This window comes from Pelobates fuscus, chromosome 12 (assembly GCF_036172605.1).
Source record: "Pelobates fuscus isolate aPelFus1 chromosome 12, aPelFus1.pri, whole genome shotgun sequence".
Lineage (NCBI taxonomy): Eukaryota > Metazoa > Chordata > Amphibia > Anura > Pelobatidae > Pelobates > Pelobates fuscus.
Window position 1 is genome coordinate 65,836,946 of NC_086328.1, and position 27,001 is coordinate 65,863,946.

Genomic DNA, 27,001 nt, shown 5'->3' on the forward strand with positions numbered 1-27,001 from the left:
TAGTCAGTCTTTTAATCTTGGAGGCAAACATTATCCAGTAAAAAACAGATTGGAACACACTCCCACCTTATTCATTTGTTAATAGTTATGCTTATAATGTTAACTGGTTCCTTTTCAATTAGATCAAAACATTTTGAAACCAATCCTTAATTGTATTACCATTTGTTCAAGAAATCTTTGTTTATTAGAAATTTATTGTTCATAATATGTGGGAATTAAGGAAGACAGCATGTCTTAGGATAGGATGAGCGTGGTAGAAGTAGATCTCAAATTGACACGATATATGGGCGGATATGACCTCACTAAGGGCAGAGTGAGGGCAGGAGCCTGGACTGACGTGTCTCTTTAAGGACAACCTTCTTTTGTTCTAGGGGCCATCTTCTTTTAGGGCATTTCAGCTTGCAGTAGCTTTACACTAAATTATAGCTTAATAAAAATAAATCAGAGAAGCAACATTCTGTTAGGCAAAATGAAATACTAAACTATGGACAGACTTGACGGATTAAATAAGACAAATGAAAACATTATACATTTAACAGCCCGTGAAGCTTTGAAATAACATGGTGCAAAAATAAACTCACGGGATGCAACTAACCTCCCCCATCATTCACCAGCTATTAATCACCCAACACGTCCAAATACATATACAACGCCACGGAACCTGCTGGCGTCGCACAAATAGCAGCAACAACAACACACAAACCCTAGAAACCTCCTATATGACACATCACTCCTATGTAAGTAGCAAAATACACAATTAGAATATTTTCTAGCAAAAATTCCATTGCTAAGTCTTATCAGTAGTAACTCTACGAAACACAAATCTGAATCTGCAAGCACGCAACCCCCCCTCACAGAAAGCAAGAGAGAGAGGAAGGCGGGGGAAGTGGGAGAGAGAGACTGCCAGCAGAATCTCTTTAACCATGTCAATGCTGTACAGTAACAAGACAGAAGGATAGCCACGTTACAGTTATTGCAAAAGCAAGGAGACACAAAAACACAACATTTAGTAATACTCTCAGTGAAACTCAATACAAAACCCCCACCCTCTACCAGAGTAATGGCTAACACAAAATACAAAAACAATTATTATGATATACATACATTCTTAACCCTTTGTGATCTAGTTCTTCCTCAGCCCAACCTTCCTGCTGAATAGCATTGCTACTCTGTCAGTACTCTACACCAGCTTTCTGGCTGCAATCTACCACATGAAGGCACAGCAATTTTACACACTTTAGCAATCTCTATCTTCAACTAGATCACACGCGCTAGCCAGCCCTTTATTGGGCTTTTCTAATCCCTGTTCCATTCCCCTCCTATACAGGCGTCCCAGATATAGGGGAAAAAGGTTTTAAACAGAGTGTCTACAAAGGTGGACTGCCACTCGAGAGGGGTGGGTCCCCCCAAGTGCGTCTTCCCAAAACGTAGACTAGTCACTAATTGGAGCGAGGTGAGAAGTGTGTGACCAATCACTTCTCTCACAATAGAAATAGGAGAGGATAGTGTATATAACTCAGGAAGTATAGAAAAGGTAAAAAAAAGTAAAGTGGAATTTTAGAGACAGACACAGGAGTTTGAATGACTCCCAATTTAAACAAAAACAACAATACAATTGAAATACAGTGCATGCATCACAGTTCAAATAAAATCAACAGTAATCCTTTCCTTTACTCGCGTGACCGAAGTCACCTCCCTCAACCTCGTAGTGTCCCCGCTCGGAGAATGACTTCCTCAAGTCTCACTACCAGCGGCCACAGGAAACAGCAATCCTCTCCGACCCGAATCCTGTCTAGCCTCCCTCGTTACAGCAGTCCACAAAGTGTGGCCACCTCTATCCTCACTCCCGTAGTGCCCCTATGAACCCACTCATAAGTCTCACTACTACGTGGTGCTGGAGACAAGCAATGCCTGCTTGAATCCGCCCACCACAAATAAAAAAAAATTGGAATTCCACCAGCCTCAGCGCTTGAAGCTGTGGGTTACCACCTCTCTGCAAGCAGAGTTACGTGCACAATGAGGCTAGCTAGGCTATCAAAGTGACACAAGAAGGATCACAGGAAACTATGAGTCTACACAATTTCCACAGTTCCAACACACCTCTTTTTCCATACAGCCACAGCCACGAGGCTCCTAAAAGAGGTAAACAGGCAAAGAAGACCCCCAGGAAAACATCCACAGGTCCACCCCCCTTTTTCCATACAGCCACAGCCATGTGGCTCCTAAAAGGAGTAAACAGGCAACAGGACTCCAGGCAAATCCCCCGGGTCCACCCCCCTTTATCCCAAAAGGGGTAAACAGACAAACAGGCAAACAGAGGACTCCAGGCAAAACCCCCGCAGGTCCACCCCCCTTTATCCCAAAAGGGGAAACAAATAAACAGGCAACCCGGGCACTTAAACTAAAGTAGGCCAATACAAACACACCCAGGCAACAGATAGACTAAATGCAGGTAAACAAGTGAGTAACAAGACACCGGGCAAGATATTACCTGTCTTTGATGTCCTCCCGGGAAGCAGTCACAGACACGTGGACGGGTCAATCAAAGGGGCCGGAACATACCGGTGGCTTTGCAGAAGTCTCTACCATGTACTTGGAGGTGATCAGTCTCCCTTCCTTTCCCCCGGATTCCCCCGTCCAACAGCGTCTTCCTTAGGACGGCTCACCGGCCAGACATAGCCCGGTGCCCCACGTTCTGGGCGCCAAATTGATGTAGATTAATTTAGAAATAAACAAATATGTTTAAATGTCTATCTGTTCCTGTCCAAATCTGAGATGATTAAATTGCGTATACGCAGAAGTAAGTTCACACTGACACATGGAGTTCAGGTTAAAAGCACTTCAGAAAATTTAATGGCATCTGGTTAGAAAACGAGTATTTACATTTGTGGTATATACCAGCACATTTTTTGTGCTGAAAAACCCCAACTCGTCTTATACTCGAGTCAATAGTCTGTATTATGGCAATTTGCATTGCCATAATACAGACTGGGGGCTGGGGGGGCTGGCAGAGCTGTTACTTACCTCTCCTGCAGCTCCTGTCAGCTTCCTCCTCAACAGCTCTGCCAGCCCCCACAGCCCCCCCACTGAACTACCAATGCCACTGGACCACCAGGGAAGGAGAGCCCCCCTCCCTGCCATGTATCAAGCAGGGAGGGGGGACGAAAAAAAAATAAAAAATTATAATAATAATAATAATAAAATAAAATAAATAATTAAATTAAATAAATAATAATAATAATAAATAATAAAAAAAATATGAAAATAATTTAAAAAATAATAATAACATTGCCCACCCCCCACCAAAGCTCTGCAACACACACACACACACTGCACACATACACACACTGCATTCATACACACACACTGCACTCATACACACACACTGCACTCATACACACTGCACTCATACACACACACTGCATTCATACACACACTGCATTCATACACACACACACTGCACTCATACACACACACTGCACTCATACACACACACTGCATTCATACACACACTGCATTCATACACACACTGCATTCAAACACACACTGCATTCAAACACACACTGCATTCAAACACACACTGCACTCATACACACACACACACTGCACTCATATACACACACTGCATTCATAGACACACACTGCACTCATACACACACACTGCATTCATACACACACGCTGCACTCATACACACACGCTGCACTCATACACACACGCTGCACTCATACACACACGCTGCGCTCATACACACGCTGCACTCATACACACGCTGCACTCATACACACGCTGCACTCATACACACGCTGCACTCACACACGCTGCACTCATACGCACACGCTGCATTCATACGCACACGCTGCACTCATACGCACACGCTGCACTCATACGCACACACTGCACTCATACACACACACTGCACTCATACGCACACACTGCACTCATACGCACACACTGCATTCATTATACACACACTGTAAATAAATATTCAATTAATATATTTGTTTTAGGATCTAATTTTATTTAGAAATTTACCAGTAGCTGCTGCATTTCCCACCCTAGTCTTATACTCGAGTCAATAAGTTTTCCCAGTTTTTTTGGGTAAAATTAGGGGCCTCGGCTTATATTCGGGTCGGCTTATACTCGAGTATATACGGTAAGTGAATGATTGCCTGACAACCATGGGGTGTAGCAAGGTGTCGCTATAAAACTGCTAATTTATATTGAAATCAGAACTTTTGTAAAATGAAAAAAAGAGAACACACTCTTCACACATTAGGCACCCTAGCAAACCCTTTAACTCTGCAGTCTTATTTAATAAATTAATACATTTTCTCTCTAATGGCATAAGTGAGCTGAAACATGTGGGACTTGAGCATGGACTAATTGAATGGCAAGCTATTATGTTTTTACATGTTCCTAGTGTTCTCTGTTTTTATCATATTTACTGCCTACGGCAAAAGGGTCAGTCATAATATTTGAGTAGTCGTATTGCTTTCTGTACAAAGAGGGGATAGCTTAAAGGACCACTATAGGCACCCAGACCACTTCAGCTTAATGAAGTGGTCTGGGTGCCAGGTCCATCTAGGTTTAACCCTGTTTGCTGTAAACATAGCAGTTTCAGAGAAACTGCTATGTTTACATATGGGTTAATCCAGCCACTAGTGGCTGTCTCACTGACAGCCGCTAGAGGCGCTTGCGTGCTTCTCACTGTGAAAATCACAGTGAGAAGACGCCAGTGTCCATAGGAAAGCATTGATAATGCTTTCCTATGAGAATGGCTGAATGCACGCGGCTCTTGCCACGCATGCGCATTCAGCTGGTGACGTCAGAAGAGGGAGGAGAGTCCCAGCGCCGAGGGAGCCCCCTTCAGCGCCACGGTAGTGGTCCTTTAAAGAGGTACACTAAGCCTATGATATATGCAGTGTGAAATTAACATATATGCCTTGTATATTTATGTAACATACAGATAACCAAGCTCCCAGCATATGGCACCAGCTTGGAAGAAGATTCTGTCGACCTTTCACATCTATATTCAACAACACGGATTTCATATCCAGGTAATGGAATTCTCATGATTACATTCATACAACATTATGAATAAAGGGTCTGTTGATCCGACCCTCCCACATAAAAATCAGAGCAAATATAAAACACAAATGGAATTTGTTTGCAAACTGAACCCGTCCCCATGGTTTAGCATCTTTTGTATAAACCCATGGGCTAAAATGGTATCTCAGGATGTAAAGCATATAAATTGTGGGAATATTTATGGGATGATAATAGTAAACAGTTGAGAATTGCCCACTATTTCAACTCTCTAGATCCCAAAGATCGTTATCATGAAAGTGAAATGTATTCCATATAAATAAAATCACAATTTGTTATACAAATAGATACAATTTATTGTGACAATTTTAATAATAATAATAATAATATGTAACATGCATGATAATAATCAATGAATATTTAGTATAACATGGTATGCAATACAATGGCAATACACATTCCAATGGTTAGCACAGCAATTGTCAAGACAAGATTTATGAGGGGCTTCACAGAGAAAGAAAGTCTTTCACATAGCACAGCGAAAGGCCATAAAACCTTCGCTAGCAGTTAACTAATAACCCTTTCAATGCTGGTTAGATCTTCCTAGGCATAAAATACCTACTCTCATGTAATTTTAATTAAGATAACATTTAAACCCGCTCATTAATCATTTCCTGGAACCATCCAATAAGAGTAATCTACCATATTCTATAAGACGACTTTTAATTTGCCTAAAAAGATATCTTATCTTATTTTAGAGCAAATCAATACACCTGGATAAATACAACGGTATGCTAACATGTGATAAATCACATAATATATATATATATATATATATATATATATATATATATATATAATAATTCTTAATTCCACCTGCAGAATGGAATCTTATAACTATATATTCTTTAGTTAACTAAGATTTCTAAATATCGAAATCTGACCGTGATTTATCCAGTCATATATCATGCTATTAGATTTTTAATTAATTTAGATTAATTAAATAAAACCAGCATAATTACCAGTTAAGTAGATGTTCTCATCAGATGTTCTCAGGTAGCTAAGTGTCAAGGAGTGTTTCTTGAGTTGTGTCCAAGAGAGTTTGAATGTTAGTTAGTCCCAGAGTGAATATCTGTCATGGATCTCTGCATATCTGAATCTGGAAGCCCAACTCCAACTTCAACTCTGACTGACTGACTCACTTGCTTACCTCTGACTCCTTTTGCTTACTTCCTCACTTAGCCTGTGATCCTGATTTTTAAAGGGCCAGACTTTCTGTTCGTCATTACTTGATAAGCCAATAGGAAATTGAAGGTGGGGTCACCCTGCATATAGCAATTTAGGTATTTGGTCCATAGAGGGCAGTATCGCCTCACTAAACTTTCCTATCCAGGAAACAGTTAACTTTTCCTGATGACGATTTTGACGTAATTTGGCTTATCTATATGGCTGCCATAACTTAAGTTTACTTGTCAGTTCAAAGAGTTTATTTGGGTTTTCACCAGTCAGTGTGTCGACAATTCCTGCTGTAATTTCTAAAATGACAGTTAGAACCTAAAATTGACCCCTAACTTACAATGGGATCTTGTAATATTTAGAAAGTAAAATTCAATTACTGAGTCTTATCTGGTCACTGGTGTATGGCTTTCTTATGTGAAGCTAACATTAATTAAGAAGAGTATTCCATCTCCCTTCTCTGTTAGACTTATTGTATCACTTGGTTTGTTTATACAAAGCATTCCTTAGCTCAGGCTATGTGGTTAGTTACAAAAAGGCAATTATGCTCTGTTCTGAGTGACTCTGGCAATATACACTTTTAATTTCTATCATAGCACAAAATGTCTGCCGATATAAATATCCTGACAAAATGCTACTACCATTACAGATCATGGTAGGTTATATTCCCTTATAGAGTGACAATCACCTCATGGTCATGAACTCTGAAGTATACATAAGGCTCATTAAATTATAATGTAAATTTCACCCATGCGGCATCTTTTGCACTCTGTGGAATATCTGATACCAGACTGTAGCATAACGCATTACGTATCAGATATAGTTTAAAATAATGTAACCTGCTCTCACACTCGGTGTATATTGGGAGGGAAGATGTGATAGATTGGACAAATGCTGCTAAGTGGCTGAGCTACTAATCATGTTAAGATTTTTTAGGTAATTAGGTAACATCAGCTGGGGATGGAATCAGACCTCTTTTCTTTAAATGCATATATCTATATGTTTATGGTGTTGAACAGGGTGTGATGTCTCAATAGGTCAGGGGTGTAGGGGTGCAGTACCACACCATCTTTAAATTTCACCAGCTACCATTGCACATAATTAATGTGTGTGGTATTAGTGAAACCCCCATTGTTTAGTGTATCATTCATTAGTTACCCAACATATATTTACAGAAATTGTCATGCAGCCCACCACTATGGCTTTTCGACAAATCCCTCCTGAGTATCACACAAAGAGTGCTGCAGAGATTGCGCCCATCCAAGTAACAGGTTAGTTTACAAGCAATATTTGGATATTAATCACATTAATTACATTCTATTGAATAAATTGTACTCAGATTTATAATGAACATGTCTTCTTCCTTAGCAACTGATGAGTGTAAGTCGATGAGAAATTTTTGCGGCCATGGAGAATGTATATCTACACCTACAGGATACGAATGTAGCTGCTATAATGGGTATCAGCTAGACCCACTGAGAAAGCACTGTATAGGTAAGGCAAAAAGACAGGGAATCAGGTGAGGGGGAGCTTTATGTGATTTGTGTTGCACGGCTGGATATGATTAGATACTTGGACATGTTTTGTGAGTAGATGTCACTTGTAAATGTTTTTCTTCAGTGAGAAAAATATTCTTCACATGTTTGCATGCTGGGAAATTCTCAAGCCCACCCTGCCTTCAATTAATAATGTCCAAAGTCTATGAAAAGTAGTAAAATATCTGATGTGGATTATTTAGAAATTTGGGGTTGAGAACATATTTAATATGATTAGATTGCATAAACATGTAAGCCAGAAATGTGTAGGAAAAGAACATGCACATGACATATATTGGCCAGTTGTGGTCTATGATATTTACAGGTAGTTCTGTTACGTGGCAGTTTTTTGTTTTTTTCTAAACTGTCTGACAATATAACATTCCAATGAAAATTCCCCTATAGGGTACTACAGCCATTTCCTTCCCTCATAATTACCATTGCCTTTGTCTCCCCCTACCTGTTATAATGTATTTTTCCTTTGCCTTCTAATTAAAACTGCATTTTCTTTTACTACTCAGTACTTGTAAATGTTTTACCTAATTTAACATTAAAACAAATAACAGTTCACTTTTATTGTAATTGTAGTGATGCCTTAATTCCAAGTACTTCAAATGTAGTCTCAAATTCTCTCATAACAAAGTCAATAGCTGACCCAGAATCATTAGTTGTGCATCTACTGATAATTCCATAATTTTGAAACTTCAAACTTACTGTGTTTTGGCCCAAAGTGTGAACTGTTGGAACTTCAAGTTAATTCAGTGAGAATTTCAAAGTTTTCGTTTTTCAAAGCTGAACCAAAATTTAAAAGTCACTTGAATTCACTCAGAATTTCCAACAATTTACTTTAGTGTGACAAATGAAGAATCCTACTAGATCCCAAAAAATTTCATAGTCTGAAATATGACAACACAATTGACAGACAATAGTTACTGAAGCTAAATTTAATGAGGAGAAAAAAAAGTTGGTGAGACATAGTATAATTGCTTCCTTTTGCTTCTATGATATTTCCCCACAGCACGATATATTGATATTCTGTCAGTTATGTGATCGAATTTACTTTGATTCCAAGGTTCAAGCTTATAGGTGTCATATTAGATATCCTATATTAAAACTGGCTAACTTGGACTCAGGAAATGCTTAATGCTTAAAACGACACTTAAGACCATATATGTCTAGTTCCTGGAGCAGATAGCCCCCACCTGAGCTGTCCCTATTTCTTATCTGTACTCCTTTCACCCTTTCACTCCCTTCCTACTACTGTCCTATGAGTATTCGCACATAAGCACTTACTTTTTAATGTATAAAAACACAACTGACAAATAAAGGTCAGAGGCTTATTTTGATAACCAACACACGTCTGGTGTCTAATTCACGCTTCTCCAAGTGCACTTGTATTAATAATTTGGGATTCCTCTGGATATAACAAAGATCAATATTTGGGTCTATATCAGTTACACGTGCTGTAAGAGAAAAGTTAGGCTTGATATTATGTAAATTCATGACATGCTACTCTATCTTCATTATAGGTCATTGTATGTGAACCATCCATTCTATTATTTTCCTTATTATACATATTTTTCATACTGATCAATCCCTTACAAAAGAATATCCTATACTTATATACAAATTTAGACATGCCTGTGACCTCTGATGTGACCTTGGAGTGATGTTGTGTGTCATTATGCCACAGATATTGATGAGTGCGATGGTGACCCTTGTGGCCCTGGAAAGGGTTTGTGTCTGAATACAGGTGGTTCATTTAACTGCCATTGTCTCCATGGATACCGATTACAGGTGACACAAGAAAAGCGATTTTGTGTTGGTAAGAGAATTGCAATTGTCTTTCTCAATATCTAGTTACTGTTATTGCTGTTTGTGAATCAATTTTCCCTGTCCACTCTAAACTGTTATTATTTTGAATGTCCTTACCTTACCTTAGATACAGGTATTATGTGTACTTGGTTATATTAGTAATCTTAAAACATTCTATATTAAAGCAACATATAAAGTAGTTGTATTCAAAGGGTACATTTATACCATATACAAAAAGTACACATCACAAGTGTACAATCTAAGAAACAGTCTAAGCACCATAAACAATACAGCTCACTGCAGTGGTTGTAGTGCGAGGGTTTTTGTTGATGTGATCCCATGGATAGAGTCTAGCCTTTCTTGGGTAGTTTGACACTGACCAAGGTGTCTCTGCTCTGGCCCCCTTTTAGAATGTGCTATTGCAGTTCCTTCTACCCATTCTGTGCTCTCTTAGTTGCTTCTTAGGGGGCACCAAGAAGATAAAATGCTTGAACTAGCTATGGTAGAAAGAACTGCAGTGCTAGTAGAAAGCTCAAAAAGGATGGGGACAAACAATTATATCCTAGGTGTTGAAACGGATATAGTGGACATTTATCTACAGAAGTCACCGAAAAAATTCTATATGAATTGTTGTAAATAAATAATTTGTAACGTTTTTCTAACACTATTGAATCATTTAGAAAGCTTATTAAACGGAGGTCATAAAGTATTATGTTTTCAGTTATGCAAGTTGTTTAACTTTCGTGTTGTTGATCAAGAGTGGCATGCGTCCCAGCATAGTTTTCCACTTGTGGAAGGATAAATGCCTACCCAGGTTTTTGGAGACCACCCTTGACTAAATGATAAAGCAGACCTAATAAGACAGCTAAGTTACTTTACAGATATGTGCGTTGTATGAAATAACTTCAGAACATAATGGCATCACAATATGAAGGCTCTACAAAACATGCATTAACACACATACATTTGGACATTTAAAATTTATACACACACTGAAAAGATATAATTTTGTCCTTGATTTAATTTGTTGAAGTCACAATTAGAAATTATTCCATTCTGTTAGAAAACACTTTTCAAAGTATTGATCTATAGAAGTTACAATGTTTATGTGAAAATCTTGCAGATTAATCATTGAGAAGTTTTTTTTCTAACTGAATGGAATAATTTCTGATTCAAAAGAATTAAATTGGGGCCATTGTTTGAACATAGATAATTTAGCATTTTAGTATTAATGTATTAATCTGGTACAGGCATTATACAGTACATTAAGCAACTGATTTATCTCACTGGTATAGAGCAATTTTTGAGACAAAGCAGCTTCTTTTGTAATAAATAATTATGCTAAAATACAAAATAATAGGAAAAAGAGTGAATGCTTCAGGGATTTAATCACAGACGCTGAAAACAGCAGGTTTTCTTATCAATGCCATGCTACAATCCTATATGTATTTACATACACACTCTCTCTCTCACTCTCTTTCTCAGATATTAATGAATGTCAGCGCTCTGGAGTGTGTGGAGATTCTCGAAGCTGCTTGAATTTTCAAGGAAATTATAAATGTGTATGTCAAACCGGTTACAAACTGAGAAGTACGAGCCCACCAGTGTGTGAAGGTGAGGAGCAGATGGTGAAAGGAATATTCTATTTCCTTGTAATGTAGACAGTGGTATATTTACTGACTGGGCGCAAATTAATTATTGAACTTGTACAGTGCTTTGGAAAGGGAGGCTGTTCCATTATCAAGCCTTGCGTCGTGCGTCTTATGCTACACCTTTTCTCTTTTTTATTTTCTCAAGTGTATAATACTTTCTTAACTGTGAGTAAACAGGATAGATAAATAGAAATAAAGAAACTCACATGATAGAATGTATTTACATATATACAGATAACATGTTTGTTTTTTTATGCTTCAGATATCAATGAGTGTTTACTTCCCCAACTCTGTGTCGGTGGACAATGTGTAAACACCCTTGGCTCTTTCCATTGTGTGTGTCCTCAAGGTTACAAACTCCACAGCCATCATATCTGTCAAGGTAACTGTGTTTCTCAACCTGTATGTTTCTTTTTCTTACATTGTCTTGTTTTGTTTAACTGAATATATCTATGTCTCTCTCTTGTTATATTTAGATGTTGATGAGTGCTCACTGCACCCTAACCTGTGCTCTCCCCACGGAACCTGTGAGAATGTGGAGGGATCCTATACATGTGTCTGTGATAGTGGATATATATTAAATGAGGAAAACAAGAAATGTGAGGGTGGGTATAAGTCCTTTATGTATTGACTAAAATATAGGTATGAGCAGCTTTAGGTGTGGAAAAATAATAGTTCATATTTATTAGTGTGCACATTCCGTAGCCTGTTCAACAGGCATATGAGGTAGGTAAAATTAATCAAATCAAGGCCTGGTGGGAAGCATTAATTGCTGTGTGATACCTGCAGGGCGTCTCTCCTCTGATGGCTCTCCCTCGATGCCACCCTAAGTCCTGCCCTAGCCCTGTCTTCAGGATGTCCTTCCACCTACAGCAAGGGAAGTAACCATCAAAGGATGATGGGACTGCAGGGAGAACATGACCTCGGCATATAATTTCAGAGAGCATAGTCTAGCCACGGAGCAAAGCAGACGTGTGGTGCATAATCCTGGGCTGATTTGGGGCTATTTACCCCAGTTTTGGGCTGTGACATCTCACCCCAGCTACCTTACAAGCACTTCTGTGCACATCGACACCTCATTAGAAGACCCAAGGCGCCATGCTGAGGTCTACCATAGACGGAACTGGGGAGAGGCAGCCCATCTCCCTGGTCTTGTAACCTGTTGGGGCTGCTCTCCTACCACCTCGCCTCTGAACCGGAGGGGGTTATCCCAGTCCCCACTGGACTAATTGGTACCCCTCATCCTGCACTCTCTTGCAGCACACCGTAAGGGATCTGCACAAACAAGATGGCGGCCTCTCTTCTATCAGCCGGACAAGGCCTGAGCCCACTTCGTGAGCCTCCCCATAATCAAGCAGCGAGCATCCGCTTTGCCTAGATGCAATCTTTCTGACCTTCTGGGAGAGGATTCAGGCACGTCACCAAGCGGGACTGCTACAGCACCAGGAGGTTCGAGTGGAAAGCGAACTGCAGGGGAAAGTAAGATCCCTCAAGGTGATCCTGTCAGCACCATGCCTCCCAACACTCTCACTCACCTTCCTAGGCTGAGAGGAGGATCCCACACCGCTGGCAGATTACACCAACTAGATCCCCCGCTTACCCCGGATGGGGAAAGGTCTTGGTCTCCGAGAAGGCCAGAGTCTGTGGACTCATGATGCAGGGCCTCATACAGGCCTGGGCCTGGAAGAGTGCCCTGCTCTGGTGTGGATATGCCGAACATCACCTGCACTGCCCTGGATGCATACGTTTTATGCAGGACTTTCCCATGGCTACTTTGAGCTTTCCAATACTGGGAGTTGGCTGACTTTGCCAAAGGGCCTACTACTCTAGATCTGAATCATTCCTGAATGAAGCGGATGCTGTTTAACTCACTTACCTTTTTTTCCTTTGCAATTTGATTTGCCTTCTAATTTTAATTTGGTTTTTGTGTTTTTACCGACTGGAGGGATTGACTGACTTCCTGCTTCCCCCAACATAATGACTAGGCCCTTCGCCCCTACAATTTAGTTGACGCCATCTTGTATCATGCTACCTGTTATACTACTTTATGATGAGTTTGGTCCCAGTGGCTACAGCCTGTAACTCTAGCTTGACTATAATTCTTGGTTATCTATATCACACTCTTCATGCTTATTCCATTATCTAGCTCTGATACAGCCTTTGACTCATCTTGGTTTTAGACATGACTGACTAGCTTGATAAGATTACGACAAAGGTGTGTTATTATCTCTCATGCTATACAAATGTTTCTATACTATTGTGCCTATCAATGCTGTTGTGGCATCATAGGTGTCTGTACTTCATGCACAGCAAAAATCCAATCAAGATATATGACTAGGCTAACGTATTGCAACATACAATCTGAACCTTCCTATACAGTGACATATGTGAAGAGAGCCCTCTTAAAGGCAATGCAACTGCATTCATTGACTAGATAACTACTAGAACTGTGCAAATAGGATGTTTCATCTATACATATAGCATATATCAACATATTGATCGGAGTTTACCACTAATGATCAATGGAGTGTCTATGAAGAAAATACACATTCCATATTAAGACCTCGATTTAATTTCTCTGAATCAGAATTGTAAATGATTCTAGTCTGAAACACACAAAAAATACATACACTTTAATGGTGCCTCGTGTAGATAAATCATTTGAAAAGTTGATGTATCTACGGAATGATGGAATAATTTCTGTTTCAAACTAATAAAATCAGGGCCTCCATCTGAAATGTAACAGTTATAGTGATCCATGACCATGCCAAATATATCAAACTTACAAAGCAACAGTTAAGTAAACCAAAAAAAAAAGTTTATGTGAACACTGAGGACGAACAACAGCTCACTTAATTTGCCCTTTAGAAGGTCCCTGCTCAGGTCTCAGGATATAGCTCAATTGTACGACTACAGTTAGAACCTATACCATTTTCATATCAGAATGGTATAGAATATCAAATCTGATATTCTGACATATTTCCTCTACACAAGAGATAAAGCAAACCCTAATGATTTATTTGGCATTCTCATTGAGGTTTCATTAACCCCTTAAGGACCAAACTTCTGGAATAAAAGGGAATCATGACATGTCACACATGTCATGTGTCCTTAAGGGGTTAATAAACCCATAAGCAGCGTGAGCAATGAGTCCAAATGTTGATCACCTTCTTGACTTAGGGAGACTATAATCATGTGCAAATTAGCCAAAAGCAAGAATTTATGAGAACACACAACAGCTCAAGTAGCTTGCCCTTCAGTTGGTACCTGCTCAGGCCCCATAGAGGAAAACCTCTATGGGGCCTGAGCAGGTACCAACCGTAGGGCAAGCTCACATGCGTCATTACAGAGAGAATCTTAAAGGACCACTATAGGCACCCAGACAACTTCAGGTTAATGAAGTGGTCTGGGTGCCAGGTCCACCTAGGATTAACCCTTGCTGCTGTAAGCATAGCAGTTTCAGAGAAACTGCTATGTTTACCTATGGGTTAATCCAGCCTCTAGTGGCTGTCTGATTGACAGCTGCTAGAGGCGCTTCCGTGCTTCTCACTGTGATTTTCACAGTGAGAAGACGCCAGCGTCCATAGGAAAGCATTGAGAATGCTTTCCTATGGACTGGCTGAATGCGCGCGCGACTCTTGCAGTGCATGCGCATTCAGCCGATGAGGGGGAAAGGAGGAGGAGAGTCTCCAGCACCGAGGGAGCCCGGCGCTGGAGAAAGATACATGTTTAACCCCTTCCTCTCCATCCAGCCTGGCTGGAGTGGGACCCTGAGGGTGGGGGCACCCTCAGGGCACTATAGTGCCAGGAAAACGAGTATGTTTTCCTGGCACTATAGTGATCCTTTAAGCCAGTTGCGTATCACTAATCACACCCACAAGTCAGTCTAGGTCCAGAATACAGGTTTGCTTGGCACAAGAGATGCAGCAACCTCAGATAATTATGTTGGCCTTCAATGGGCCTCATTGGTGAGGCATAGCTAATACCCATTCCTAGACACAGTCAGTGTGGCGGAACCCACCTCGCCACTGGACATTGGAGGGGCCTGGCTGCCTGCCTCTTACCTGCTGACTATGGCCCCTGGAAAATTGGTACACTTAAAGATTTATATTTGGGCATATTGTACTGTATATTGCTGCTACTGGCCCTTTTAACAGCATCTATGGACACATTGGGACTTTTGGGACTACTGTCCCTTTAAGACTGTGAAGCATGTTCTAGTGTGCTGCCTGTAATATTGTATATGTATTCATGTGTTAAGTTTAGCCTGGGTGATATGTATGCAGCATTCATCTGATTGTTCGGTAGAATCACTCCATTCATTATATTGAGTGAAACTACCGAACAACCAGACCACCCAGGAATAAGTGTGCCTCCAATTACAGTTTGCAACAATGTTGCAAACGGGTAAATGGCAATCAGTGTAATGTAGTCTTTGTCCTCTGGGTGGCCGCCATTCGGGAAACAAACACGTGGCGGCGGCCATCTTAAACTACCGAACAGCGGTGTTTTGCCGTCGAGTGTCTGGAACTAAAATCGGACACTTGACTAGGCAAACACCGCTGAGACCTCCATACTTCCAGAAATTCGTATGGAAACTACCGAATGACCCGCCGTTCGGTAGAAAGAACCCCATAAACAAGGGAATTCATTCAAACCCTCTCCAGGCTCTATAACACAGGCAATTCGCCTGTTTTCATTCCCTTGTTTGTGACCGACCGCAGGGCCAAAATGCATGGAACTGTTTTCGGATACTTTACCCATGCGGTCGGTCAAATCTTTGGAACCCCATATCTCACGAACCATTCATCCGAATTACTTGAATTTTGGATATGTTGTCCCCCTGAATAAGGGCTATCCAGCGATGCTGGATTTAAAGGTGTACCCCCGGGTTTTGGGGTACATCCAGAACTTGGCTGAAAAAGTGTACCGGATAATTGAGTTTAATGTTATCTGAGGGGAGGGGATGTGTGGGCTGAACCATGTATGTGATTGGTTATTTTATGCCTCCCCCTGGGTGTGGCCTGTATGTGTATTATTGTAATAAAAGCAGGCTGGATGAGCCAGTCCAGAGTGCCTGTTTTAACCTCAAAGTGATGTGTCGTCTCATTATTGGGGGAAGGATTTATTGTATGCTGTTCCAGTTGACTGCTAGGAGTACAAGCCTATTCGTATGGTTCCTATTCAATGGTCTACAGCATTCATACGCTTGGGAGAATTTAAAGGTTTCTCGGATTCGGTGATTATGGTGTCTGCCAGAGTGCTTGGAGTCCTCAGGAAGCGCTAGGAGCATCCATTAACGGAGGTACCCGGTCGGGGTGCCAGGCGATCCGTTACAGTCAGTAAGGTAACAATATCTGCATTACCTTTTTGATTTAGGGAGCTCATAGTCATATGCAAATTAGCCAAGAAATTATTTCTGAGAACAGACAATAGCAGAGTTCATGTCTCTTACAGGTTTTACCTCACCTGTGCTGTTACATATCAGACTGATTCCGCTCACAAGGATAGTCTAGATCCAAAATGCAGGCAAGATTCCTCTACATGAGACATACAGCAAACTGATATGATCTTTTCAGCCTTCATGCGGCCTTGGCAGTAAGATGAAGCTGATACCCCTAGGCAAAGTGAGCAAATGTTCAACATCTGAATTACTTTTTAGATTTAAGGAGACCCTATGTAACTGTTATATAGGTTGAAAAAGGAATCAAGCCCCTCAATCCAAAATATCCGACAAATTTGTGTTTCGGCTGTTGATCACAAAAATAATAAACAAATAAAAACAAAACAATTTGAAATAATTTCCAGTTCTTCTGCAAAGTGGAAAAATACCTTCTGACTTCAGTACAGACATTAGACATTTCCAGACATTAGATGTAAATTTAGTTAATCTAAACTAAAGTTTAGATTATCTTGAGGTGCTTGCCCTGGGTTAATTTGCCTTTTAGGAATAAGACTTTAAATGATTGGAATATTATGTTTTGTTTTTTTGCCCAACTCCACAAAATATTCCACATTAAAGTATTTATTTGAAGTGTTTCGAAATGTGTTAAGAACAATAGCTATGGTGTTTATTTGGCACTCAGTGGCTGCCATGTGTTTTTTCTAACTGCTAGGCTGATGTATACGTGAGATGAAAAAAATCTTGTATTATATAGGCCATGTTCATTCATCAACAGAAACATTTAGATGTATCAGAAGTATGGGTTTGTGCATATATAATAATCAGATATGTGTTGTGCTTTTTTTCCTCAGAAGCTCCACGCCGTTTGGATCTCAGAGACTGCTTCCTAAGTCTTGAAGATTCTTTGTTCTGCGATAGTGTTCTTGCAGTTAATGTTACTCGAGAACAGTGTTGTTGCTCCTTAGGTGCTGGATGGGGAGACCATTGTGAGATCTACCCATGCCCTGTGCATAGTTCAGGTAATCTATATTTATGGAGATTTCTCTAATTTTCAAGTATGTTTTGGGCCCACAAACATTGCATTGTTAAAATAGGGTACAATATAATTTTAAAAAAAAATACTATATATATTTATATTTATATATATAGAAAAATATATACAATACCTTGCACTCAGGCTGCTTGTAATGTCCAAAAAACCGGGTGCAATACCAGGGCTGTTTATCCATATATACAAAAAGATGTGGCTGCACTCACGGATATTTCTTTAAAACTTAACTTTTATTCAGTTCCATAAAACAGATCGACGTTTCAGTCCAACATGTGGACTTTCATCAGGATCATGATGATCCCATGATCACCATGATCCTGATGAAAGTCCACATGTTGGACTGAAACGTCGATCTGTTTTTTGAGACATTCTTTATTTATTAAAGATTTTTCAAATAAGGGAAGGATACAGAAAAAAGGAAAGGGAGGGGAGGGGCGGGGGTAACAAATATCAAGTTGCACAGTATGACATATATAGGAACAGTGCATCAAGCCCGGCATTAATACAGAGTCGAGTACAGCGTTTCACCTATAACCACGTCACAACCAGTGTACAGCATGTCCGCCTAGGCGGGTTGCGGTTGGTGGTGTGGGGCAAGTTCCATTGGTGTAAAATGTGTTACAGGTGAGTCCACAGCTGTTTGGTGGGTCAGAGGCATGCGTTAATGTTCAGTGGGGTGCTATTTCTCCGTAAAAAGGGGGGGGTGGGGGGGAGGCATGTTCTCAACATACGAAGAGCTCCTGGAACCTCAATCTAGCGGGTTGTCGCGTTCCGTCGGTGGGCATGTCTGGTGGTTCACAGGTTGGTTGAGTAGAGGAGGGGGTGTCTGGGTCTGGGATCTACCCTGCATAATAGGGATAGGGGTATCAAGGGCGGGTATCAGGCGCCTCCTGGGAGGCCAGGGATACGGGATCAGGCCCGTCCCTGTGCGGTGTAAGACGTCCAGGGGTACCATTGGAGGGCGCATTTGTCCGAGCGTTCCCGCAGGGACGCAGTTAGCATTACGTCAATCTGTTTTATGGAACCGAATAAAAGTTAAGTTTGAAAGAAATATCCGTGAGTGCAGCCACATCTTTTTGTATATATATATATATATATATATATATATATATATATATATACACACATATATACACACACATATACACACACATATATAAATTTAACACAGAACAGGTAAGAAATATAGTCAATCATGTTTACAGGTGCATTCTGTATTGAGATATGTTGCCATAGATCTCTTAAAGGATTTTAGATTGGATGAAGATTTGGCTTTGTCCATGTGGTTATTCCATAATTGAAGTGCTCTGAAGGAAAATGGGGGTCAAGCCACTTTATTTTTGTTTTGCAGTATGCTCAATAAAGTGCTTGTACTGGATTGGAGGTTATAGTAGGTGGGAACAGCTGGGGAGAGCATTCTGTTCTCCAAGTTTTAGGTTAATATAGGCAACATAGTACCATCAGATGTTAACCTATCCAGCGTCGGTGGCGGAACTACTGCGCTCGCACCGGGATGCTGGCCGGCTACTGTTAGGGCTACCCAATGGCAATGAATTTCTAGTGGGCCCGGTCAGTGCTGAGGCGCTTTAACAGCGCAACCGGGCCCCCTGTGATGATGTCAGAGCTGGGAGCAAGTGACTGCCACCGGTCACTTCCTTCCAGCAATCACCGAGAGCCGCGTGGGAGAAGGAAGGAGAAGAGGGAGTCAGAGTGGGAACAGCCTGAGCCACTGGACACCAAGGAAGTCACCCTCCTGCACCTAAAAGATAGGAAACAGGAGGGTGACTAAAACATTTTGCATGTGTATGTATTAGTGTATGTGTGTCTGTATGTATGTGTCTCTGTATGTGTGTTTGTGTATGTGTGTCTGTATGTATGTTTCTATGTATGTGTGTATGTGTGTATGTGTGCATGTGTGTCTGTATGTATATGTCTCTGTGTGTTTGTGTGTGTATGTATGTATGCGTCTGTATGTTTGTATGTATGTGTGTGTGTGTTTGTATATACAGTATCTCACAAAAGTGAGTACACCCCTCACATTTTTGTAAACATCTTATTATATCTTTTCATGTGACAACACTGAACAAATTACACTCTGCCACAATGTAAAGTAGCACTAAGCCATTAATGTCTAAACCGTTGGCAACAAAAGTGAGTACACCACTAAGTGGAAGTGTCCAAATTGGCCCCAAATAGCCATTTTCCCTCCCCGGTGTGACTCATTAGTGCTACAAGGTCTCAGGTGTGAATAGGCAGCAGGTGTGTTAAATTTGGTGTTATCGCTCTTACACTCTCTCATACTGGTCACTGGAAGTTCAACATGGCACCTCTTGGCAAAGAACTCTGAGGATCTGAAAAAAAGAATTGTTGCTCTACATAAAGATGGCCTAGGCCAGTGATGGCGAACCTATGGCACAGGTGGCACGCCGGGCCCGCTCTGTTGGCACGCGGCCATAGGTCGCCGGGAGAGGGGGCCGCTGGCTGTCTGCAGAGTAGGCACCTGCCTGCCCGAAACGGCAGGCGCCTACTCTGCTTAAGTGTTGGGAGGACAGGGGGAGGGCTCTAGGAAGCAGCTCTTCTGTCCTCCCACGCGATGCTGTGTGGAGCGTTGCCGCGCGTTACCATGGCAACGCTCCACACAATATCGCGCATGAAGAGCTGCTTCCTCGCTGCCAGAAACATACTTATCACCGGACCACCAGGGATGGCTGTACCCCCCCCCCACCTCCTTCACCAAAGGTAAGAGGAAGAGAGGGGGGGATACAGAATTAATATATCTTTTGTTTTGTTTTCTATTGTATTTTTACCCCTACCCCCACAGCACAGCACCCCTACCACCCACAGCACAGCACCCCTACCCCCCACAGCACTGCACCCCTACCACCCACAGCACAGCACCCCTACCCCCCACAGCACAGCACCCCTACCCCCCACACAGCACCCCAACCCCCCCACACAGCGCAGCACCCGTACCCCCCACACACAGCAACCCTACCCACCCACACACACAGCACACCTACCCGCCCACACACACACTGCACACCACACACACACGGCACTCCACACCCTTACACACAAACACATACACTGCACCCCTCAATGCAGTATGTGTGTGTATTCAGCAGTCTGTCTGTATGTGTACTCAGCGGACTGTATGTGTATTTTGCGGACTGTGTGTGTATTTAGCGGACTGTGTGTATTTAGCGGACCAGGGCCGGACTGGCCCACCGGGATACCGGGAAATTTCCCGGTGGGCCAGGGCACCTGGGGGCTGCTCTGGCAATATATGTGCCACCGGGTGGCCGGTCCGGTGGCACACACTTCGAGGGGGCCGGCCGGCAGGCGGCCGCATTGCACGCTGCAGCCTCGCCGGTCCGGCGGCACACCTGACGCTGAGGGCTGAGGGCTGAGGGAGGAGCATGTCTCTCTGCCATGCTCCCTCGCGGTTCCCACAATCCCCAGCAGCATCCGTGCTGGGGATTGTGGGAACCGCGAGGGAGCATGGTAGAGAGACAGGCTCCTCCCTCCCCCTTCAGCCCTCAGCAATAACAGTGCTGCCGGACCGGCGAGGCTGCAGCGTGCAATCCGACCGGCCCCCTGACTCCTCTCAGGTGGGTGGGGGGGGGATGGAAGTGGGGGGGAGAGAGAGAGATACAGAGGGGGGGTGGTGGTGAAGAGAGAGAGAGAGAGACAGAGGGGGGGTGAAGAGAGAGAGAGACAGAGGGGGGGTGAAGAGAGAGAGAGAGACAGAGGGGGGGGGGTGAAGAGAGAGAGAGATACAGAGGGGGGTGAAGAGAGAGAGATACAGAGGGGGGTGAAGAGAGAGAGAGATACAGAGGGGGGTAGAGAGAGAGATACAGAGGGGGGGTAGAGAGAGAGAGAGAGAGACAGAGGGGGGTGAAGAGAGAGACAGAGGGGGTGAAGAGAGAGACAGAGGGGGGTGAAGAGAGAGAGGGGGGTGAAGAGAGAGAGAGGGGGTGAAGAGAGAGAGAGGGGGGGTGAAGAGAGAGAGAGAGACAGAGGGGGGTGAAGAGAGAGAGAGACAGAGGGGGGGTGAAGAGAGAGAGAGACAGAGGGGGGGTTGAAGAGAGAGACAGAGGGTGGGTTGAAGAGAGAGAGAGACAGAGGGGGGGGTGAAGAGAGAGAGAGACAGGGGGGGTGAAGAGAGAGAGAGACAGGGGGGGTGAAGAGAGAGAGAGACAGAGGGGGGGTGAAGAGAGAGAGAGACAGAGGGGGTGTGTGAAGAGAGAGACAGGGGGGGTGTGTGAAGAGAGAGAGACAGAGGGGGGGTGAAGAGAGAGAGAGAGACAGAGGGGGGGTGAAGAGAGAGAGAGAGAGACAGAGGGGGGTGAAGAGAGAGAGAGACAGAGGGGGGTGAAGAGAGAGAGAGACAGAGGGGGTGTGTGAAGAGAGAGAGAGACAGAGGGGGGAGAGTGCCACAGGGAGAGGGGGGAGAGTGAGACACAAGGGGGGAGAGAGGGGCGAATAGAGAGAGACAGAGGGGGAAGGAGAGTGCCACAGGGAAAGGAGGGATAAAGAGACAGAAGGGGGAGAGTGAGACACAAGGGGAGAAAGAGGGTGAATAGAGAGAGACAGAGGGGGAGGGAGAGTGCCACAGGGAAACTCTAGCCCTGGAGCTACGGGCTAGAGTTCACTCTCACCACTGCGACCACCAGGGATTCCTGGTGGTCCAAGTGGTGAGAGTGAACTCTAGCCCCATACAAACACTGCCCACACACACCATACACATTCACACACTGCCCCCCCATACACACACACAGACCCCCATACACACATTCCCCTATACACACAGCCACCCATACACACATTGCCCCACGCACCCTACACACTGAACCTTTCACACACATTGCACCACTGCTCCTATACCCTACTACAGCCCCATATCCCAGCAGACCCCAGGTAAGTTGTCAAACTGTACTTAAACGGTTTGACTACTTACTCTGGGAGCGGGTCCCGGCACTCCTGGCACCATACCCACTACACAGAGCAGTAGTGGTTATTGTGCATGGATTATTTCTTTAAATAATCTATAGGTGCCCCTCCTGAGATCAGGCTCTGGATCCGCCACTGATTTATATATATATATATATATATATATATATAATTATACCTATTATATTTACACATATATTAATGTACATTTATATATGCATAATACACTAAGAAATGTCATTGATATGTACAATATGTAATAAGCAGATATTGGCCCAGTCTTGTTGCTAGGTGCATAATCCAGCACAATAACATATTTAAAGTGAAGAGTGCACCCACAGGACCTCAAGATAACGTCATTTTTTACAGCTGTGCCCTACATACATTCACCATTTCAGTCCCATTACCAAGCTTTCCTTAATATGTCATGGTAGTTGGACTGAAACATTGGTTATATGCAAAGGCACGTCTGCTTAAAATAAATCTGCACTCTTTTTTTTTAAGCCTATATGTGCTTTTTTTCACGTTGGAGTAATCATTTTTAATTTTAAGTTCTCTTTTCTAACTCTGTATCTGCACACTATGCTGGCGCGACGCATTATGGGGCTGGTAAATCATTTTTTTCCAGGGCTGCTTTTAATTCCCAGTCCGGCCCTGTAGCGGACTGTGTGTTTATGTATTTAGCGGACGGTGTGTGTGTATGTATTTAGCGGACGATGTGTGTATGTGTTTAGCGGACGGTGTGAGAATGTGTTCTGCAGTCTGTGTGTATGTATTGCATTTGTTGGAGATACTAATAAATATAAGCTGAATTTTATCTATTTATATCATTATTTAAAATTTGTATCATTGAACTCTCTGTTGTGTTCTTCTTTTAAAACAAAAGTTGTTAATTAGTTCGGACAACTGTACAAGTTGTTTTTTTCTAAACTTAAACCTCAGTATTCAGGTTTAATTGCCGTGTTGGCACTTTGAGGAAAAAAAAGTTGGCATGTATTGCGGTTTGGGCACTCGGGCTCAAAAAGGTTCGCCATCACTGGCCTAGGCTATAAGGAAGATTTCCAAGACCCTGAACTTCAGCACGGTGGACAAGACCATACAGCAGTTTTACAGGACAGGTTCCACTCAGAACAGGCCTCGCCTAAAAGATAACTAAGGGAAACCACGAAAGGGCAATGATTAGAAGTAAAAGTGAGTTTTAGATGATGGACTGGCCAAGCATGTCTCCAGACCTAAACCCCATTGAGTATATGTGGGGTGTCCTCAAATGGAAGGTGGGGGAGCACAAGGTCTCTAACATCCACCAGCTCCGTGATGTCGTCATGGAGGAGTGGAAGAGGACTCCAGTGGCAACCTGTGAAGCTCTGGTGAACTCATGAGGGTTAAGGCAGTGCTAGAAAATAATGGTGACCACACAAAATATTGACACTTGGGCCCAATTTGGACATTTCCACTTAGGGATGTACTCACTTTTGTTGCCAACGGTTTAGATATTAATGGCTGTGTGTTGAGTTATTTTGAGGGGACAGCAAATTTACACTGTTATACAGGCTATACAGGCTGTACACTTACTACTTTATATTGTAGCAGAGTGTAATTTCTTTAGTGTTGCCATATGAAAAGATATAACAAAAATGTAAGGGGTGTACTCACTTTTGTGGGATACTGTATGTGTGTTTGTATATATGTGTGTGTCTGTCTGTATGTGTGTGTCTGTAAGTATGTGTGTGTCATGTTTGTATGTGTGTGTGTCTCTGTATATGTGTGTCTGCATGTGTATCTGTTTGTCTGCATTTTTGCACCAGGGCCCCGTGGTTTCTAGTTACGCCTCTGTCCAGCATCTTTAATATTGACTGCATGGCTTTAATGTTCATTAGTGTACCTAAGTTGCTGATGTTAGAGGAAACTCATGGAACCAAAGTTGCATGTCAGAAACTCGCAAAAGCTGCCAAGGTCCAAGAATGCAAATAAATGTTGTTTTGTTTTTAATATAGACCAGGCTGACTTTGAATGTGGTTAAGTAAATGTATCAATATGTTTAAGTTTTCTCTTGCCTGATTTTGATTGTTTGATCTTTGTCCAGCTGAGTTCCTGTCACTCTGTCCAGATGGGGTTGGATTCATCCTTGACCTTGGCATCATGAGTTATGGACTTCCAACTTACCGAGGTTAGAAAGATTTTTGTATAGCTATTTAAAAGTTAAGTTAAAAGAGTAAGTGTGATAGCTGGTAATAAATAAATCTGCATTGTCTCACAAACACAGCAACTTAAAGTTTCTCTTTGAATATACTTTTGAGAATTATTAATACAAGCTAAATATACAATCAAGGAAAAATATAGAGACTGTGATGTACTCAATAACCAATGTTTTTGGACAACTATGTTACAATCCAGCTTTTAGATTTATGCTGTGCCCAAAAAAGGTTACCATAATTAAGTGTAAAATCTTACAAAGAGCTAGATTCTATTGCAATTATCTCTAGTAATTGAATAGCATTTTCCCACAGACGTCAGAAGGAGAACTTTACGTTTATCCCTAATGATAGAATAGATACTAAGCTCATTTGAACATAAATTGTAAGCTTGTTTAGGCAGTACCTTCTTCACCTCTTGTCTCTGTTGTAATCCGTATGTAAATTGCATGATTTTGCTATTACATGACGAAAAGTCATGATTTTATTAAAGACACGGAGGCGAGTATTGCATAACCCTTTCTTTACTGTCCACCAATAGCAGCAAAGAATACAAATATAATGAAAAAATACATTAACATAGGCCCCTCCCCGCTCAGGTCCTGGTATATTAGGCAGCACTTCCCTTCCATATCCCTCTTTCTGAAGATGCGACCTTGTAACAATGTCCGAACAAGAACAAAAAACAGAGTCCAATAGTCCAAATAAGAGATTCTCACAACAGGGAAGCACGACCAGATGAGCTGTAGGACCAGAGATTATCAGCGGGAAGAGTCCATTCAACTTGTATAACAGCATGCCATCTTGTTGGATTAGGCTGTGAAAACATAAAGAGACAGGAGCCGAGAGGTTAAGATCAATAATTGCAACTATTGTCAGGTACCAACTGAGGAGAAAATTCCAAGTAAATACAAACCCACATCCTAGGGTGATTAGTAAGCCTATCATAACATAGATCTATCCTTGAGACATGGCCCCACTTACCGTACCCAAATATTCCATGTGACTCGTTGCAACCTGCGAAATAAGGGTGGGGAGACATGAATAATAAACGTGGGTGGGACAATACTCGCCTCCGTGTCTTTAATAAAATCATGACTTTTCGTCATGTAATAGCAAAATCATGCAATTTTATAACAAGACACGGAGGCTCATATTGCAAGTTTAAAGCTGAGTAACTACGGCCGTAAAAGAATGTGGGGCCGGGCGAAAGTAAAATTCACGGAAGGTAGATTCCCTAGACCAGTCGGTCGTCCTCATAGTATCTTCCAGACGAGCCCCTGCAGTCAACATCGAGGATGCTGAGGCCCCCCGGACCGAATGGGCGCCGAAGATCGTGGTATCGATGCCTGCCTGATCCAATAACCATCGCACCCATCGGGACAGTGTGGTGCTAGAGACCGGTCGGAAAGGTGGCCGAAAGGATAGGAACAGCTGTGGGGATACCTGTGAACGATGACATCTGGTACGATCTTCGTATTCGCGAAGGCAAGTCACAGGACATAATGCTGGAGAGGTAGGAAAGGCGGAGTAGGACACCGACTTGATAGAGGTTTTCGTCCGGCGACTGATGTTGAACGTGACCCCGTCCGGGGTGTATGACTTGGCATCGAAGTCCAGGGCTCTAACGTCCGAAACTCTCTTGCAGGATACGAGGCAGAGCAGGCAGACCAATTTGGCAGAAAGTTGTTTCAGGGAGAGCGCTGAGTTAGCGGGCCACGACGAGATAAAGGATAGTACAATGGACACATCCCATGACGTGGAGTAGCGAGGTCTGGGTGGTCGGGAGAATCGTGAGCCCCGGAGGAGCCGGCACACCAAGTGATGTTGACCCGCCGGGCACCCATCGAAACCTTGATGAATTGCCGAGATGGCTGACCTGTAAAGGTTGATAGTCCTGTAAGCCTTCCCCGCCTCGAAGAGGGACGTCAAAAATTGCAGAACCATGGTTACAGGGGCCGAAACGGGATCCACGTCCCTAGCCATGCACCAGCCAGTCCAAGCTCGCCAAGCTGACCCATAGGCTCGTCTAGTTCCTGGGGCCCATGCTTCCGCCAACAGGCGTCTAGTTGTGTCCGAAACTCCTTGGATTTCCCAGGGTCCCCGGAGATCCGCC

General features: G+C 42.6%; 1 protein-coding gene across 1 annotated transcript in view; it reads left to right on the plus strand.

The window, feature by feature from the left end:
• The window catches only part of LTBP3 (latent transforming growth factor beta binding protein 3), a 275,491-nt gene that overhangs the window by 206,691 nt on the left and 41,799 nt on the right, over positions 1 to 27,001 (plus strand). Inside the window, exons 10-18 of the mRNA XM_063437804.1 lie at positions 4,968 to 5,058; positions 7,459 to 7,554; positions 7,652 to 7,777; positions 9,512 to 9,643; positions 11,119 to 11,247; positions 11,548 to 11,667; positions 11,762 to 11,890; positions 17,541 to 17,708; positions 24,777 to 24,860. Coding sequence (XP_063293874.1) covers positions 4,968 to 5,058; positions 7,459 to 7,554; positions 7,652 to 7,777; positions 9,512 to 9,643; positions 11,119 to 11,247; positions 11,548 to 11,667; positions 11,762 to 11,890; positions 17,541 to 17,708; positions 24,777 to 24,860 — 1,075 coding nt within the window. The remainder of the gene's footprint in view (positions 1 to 4,967; positions 5,059 to 7,458; positions 7,555 to 7,651; positions 7,778 to 9,511; positions 9,644 to 11,118; positions 11,248 to 11,547; positions 11,668 to 11,761; positions 11,891 to 17,540; positions 17,709 to 24,776; positions 24,861 to 27,001) is intronic.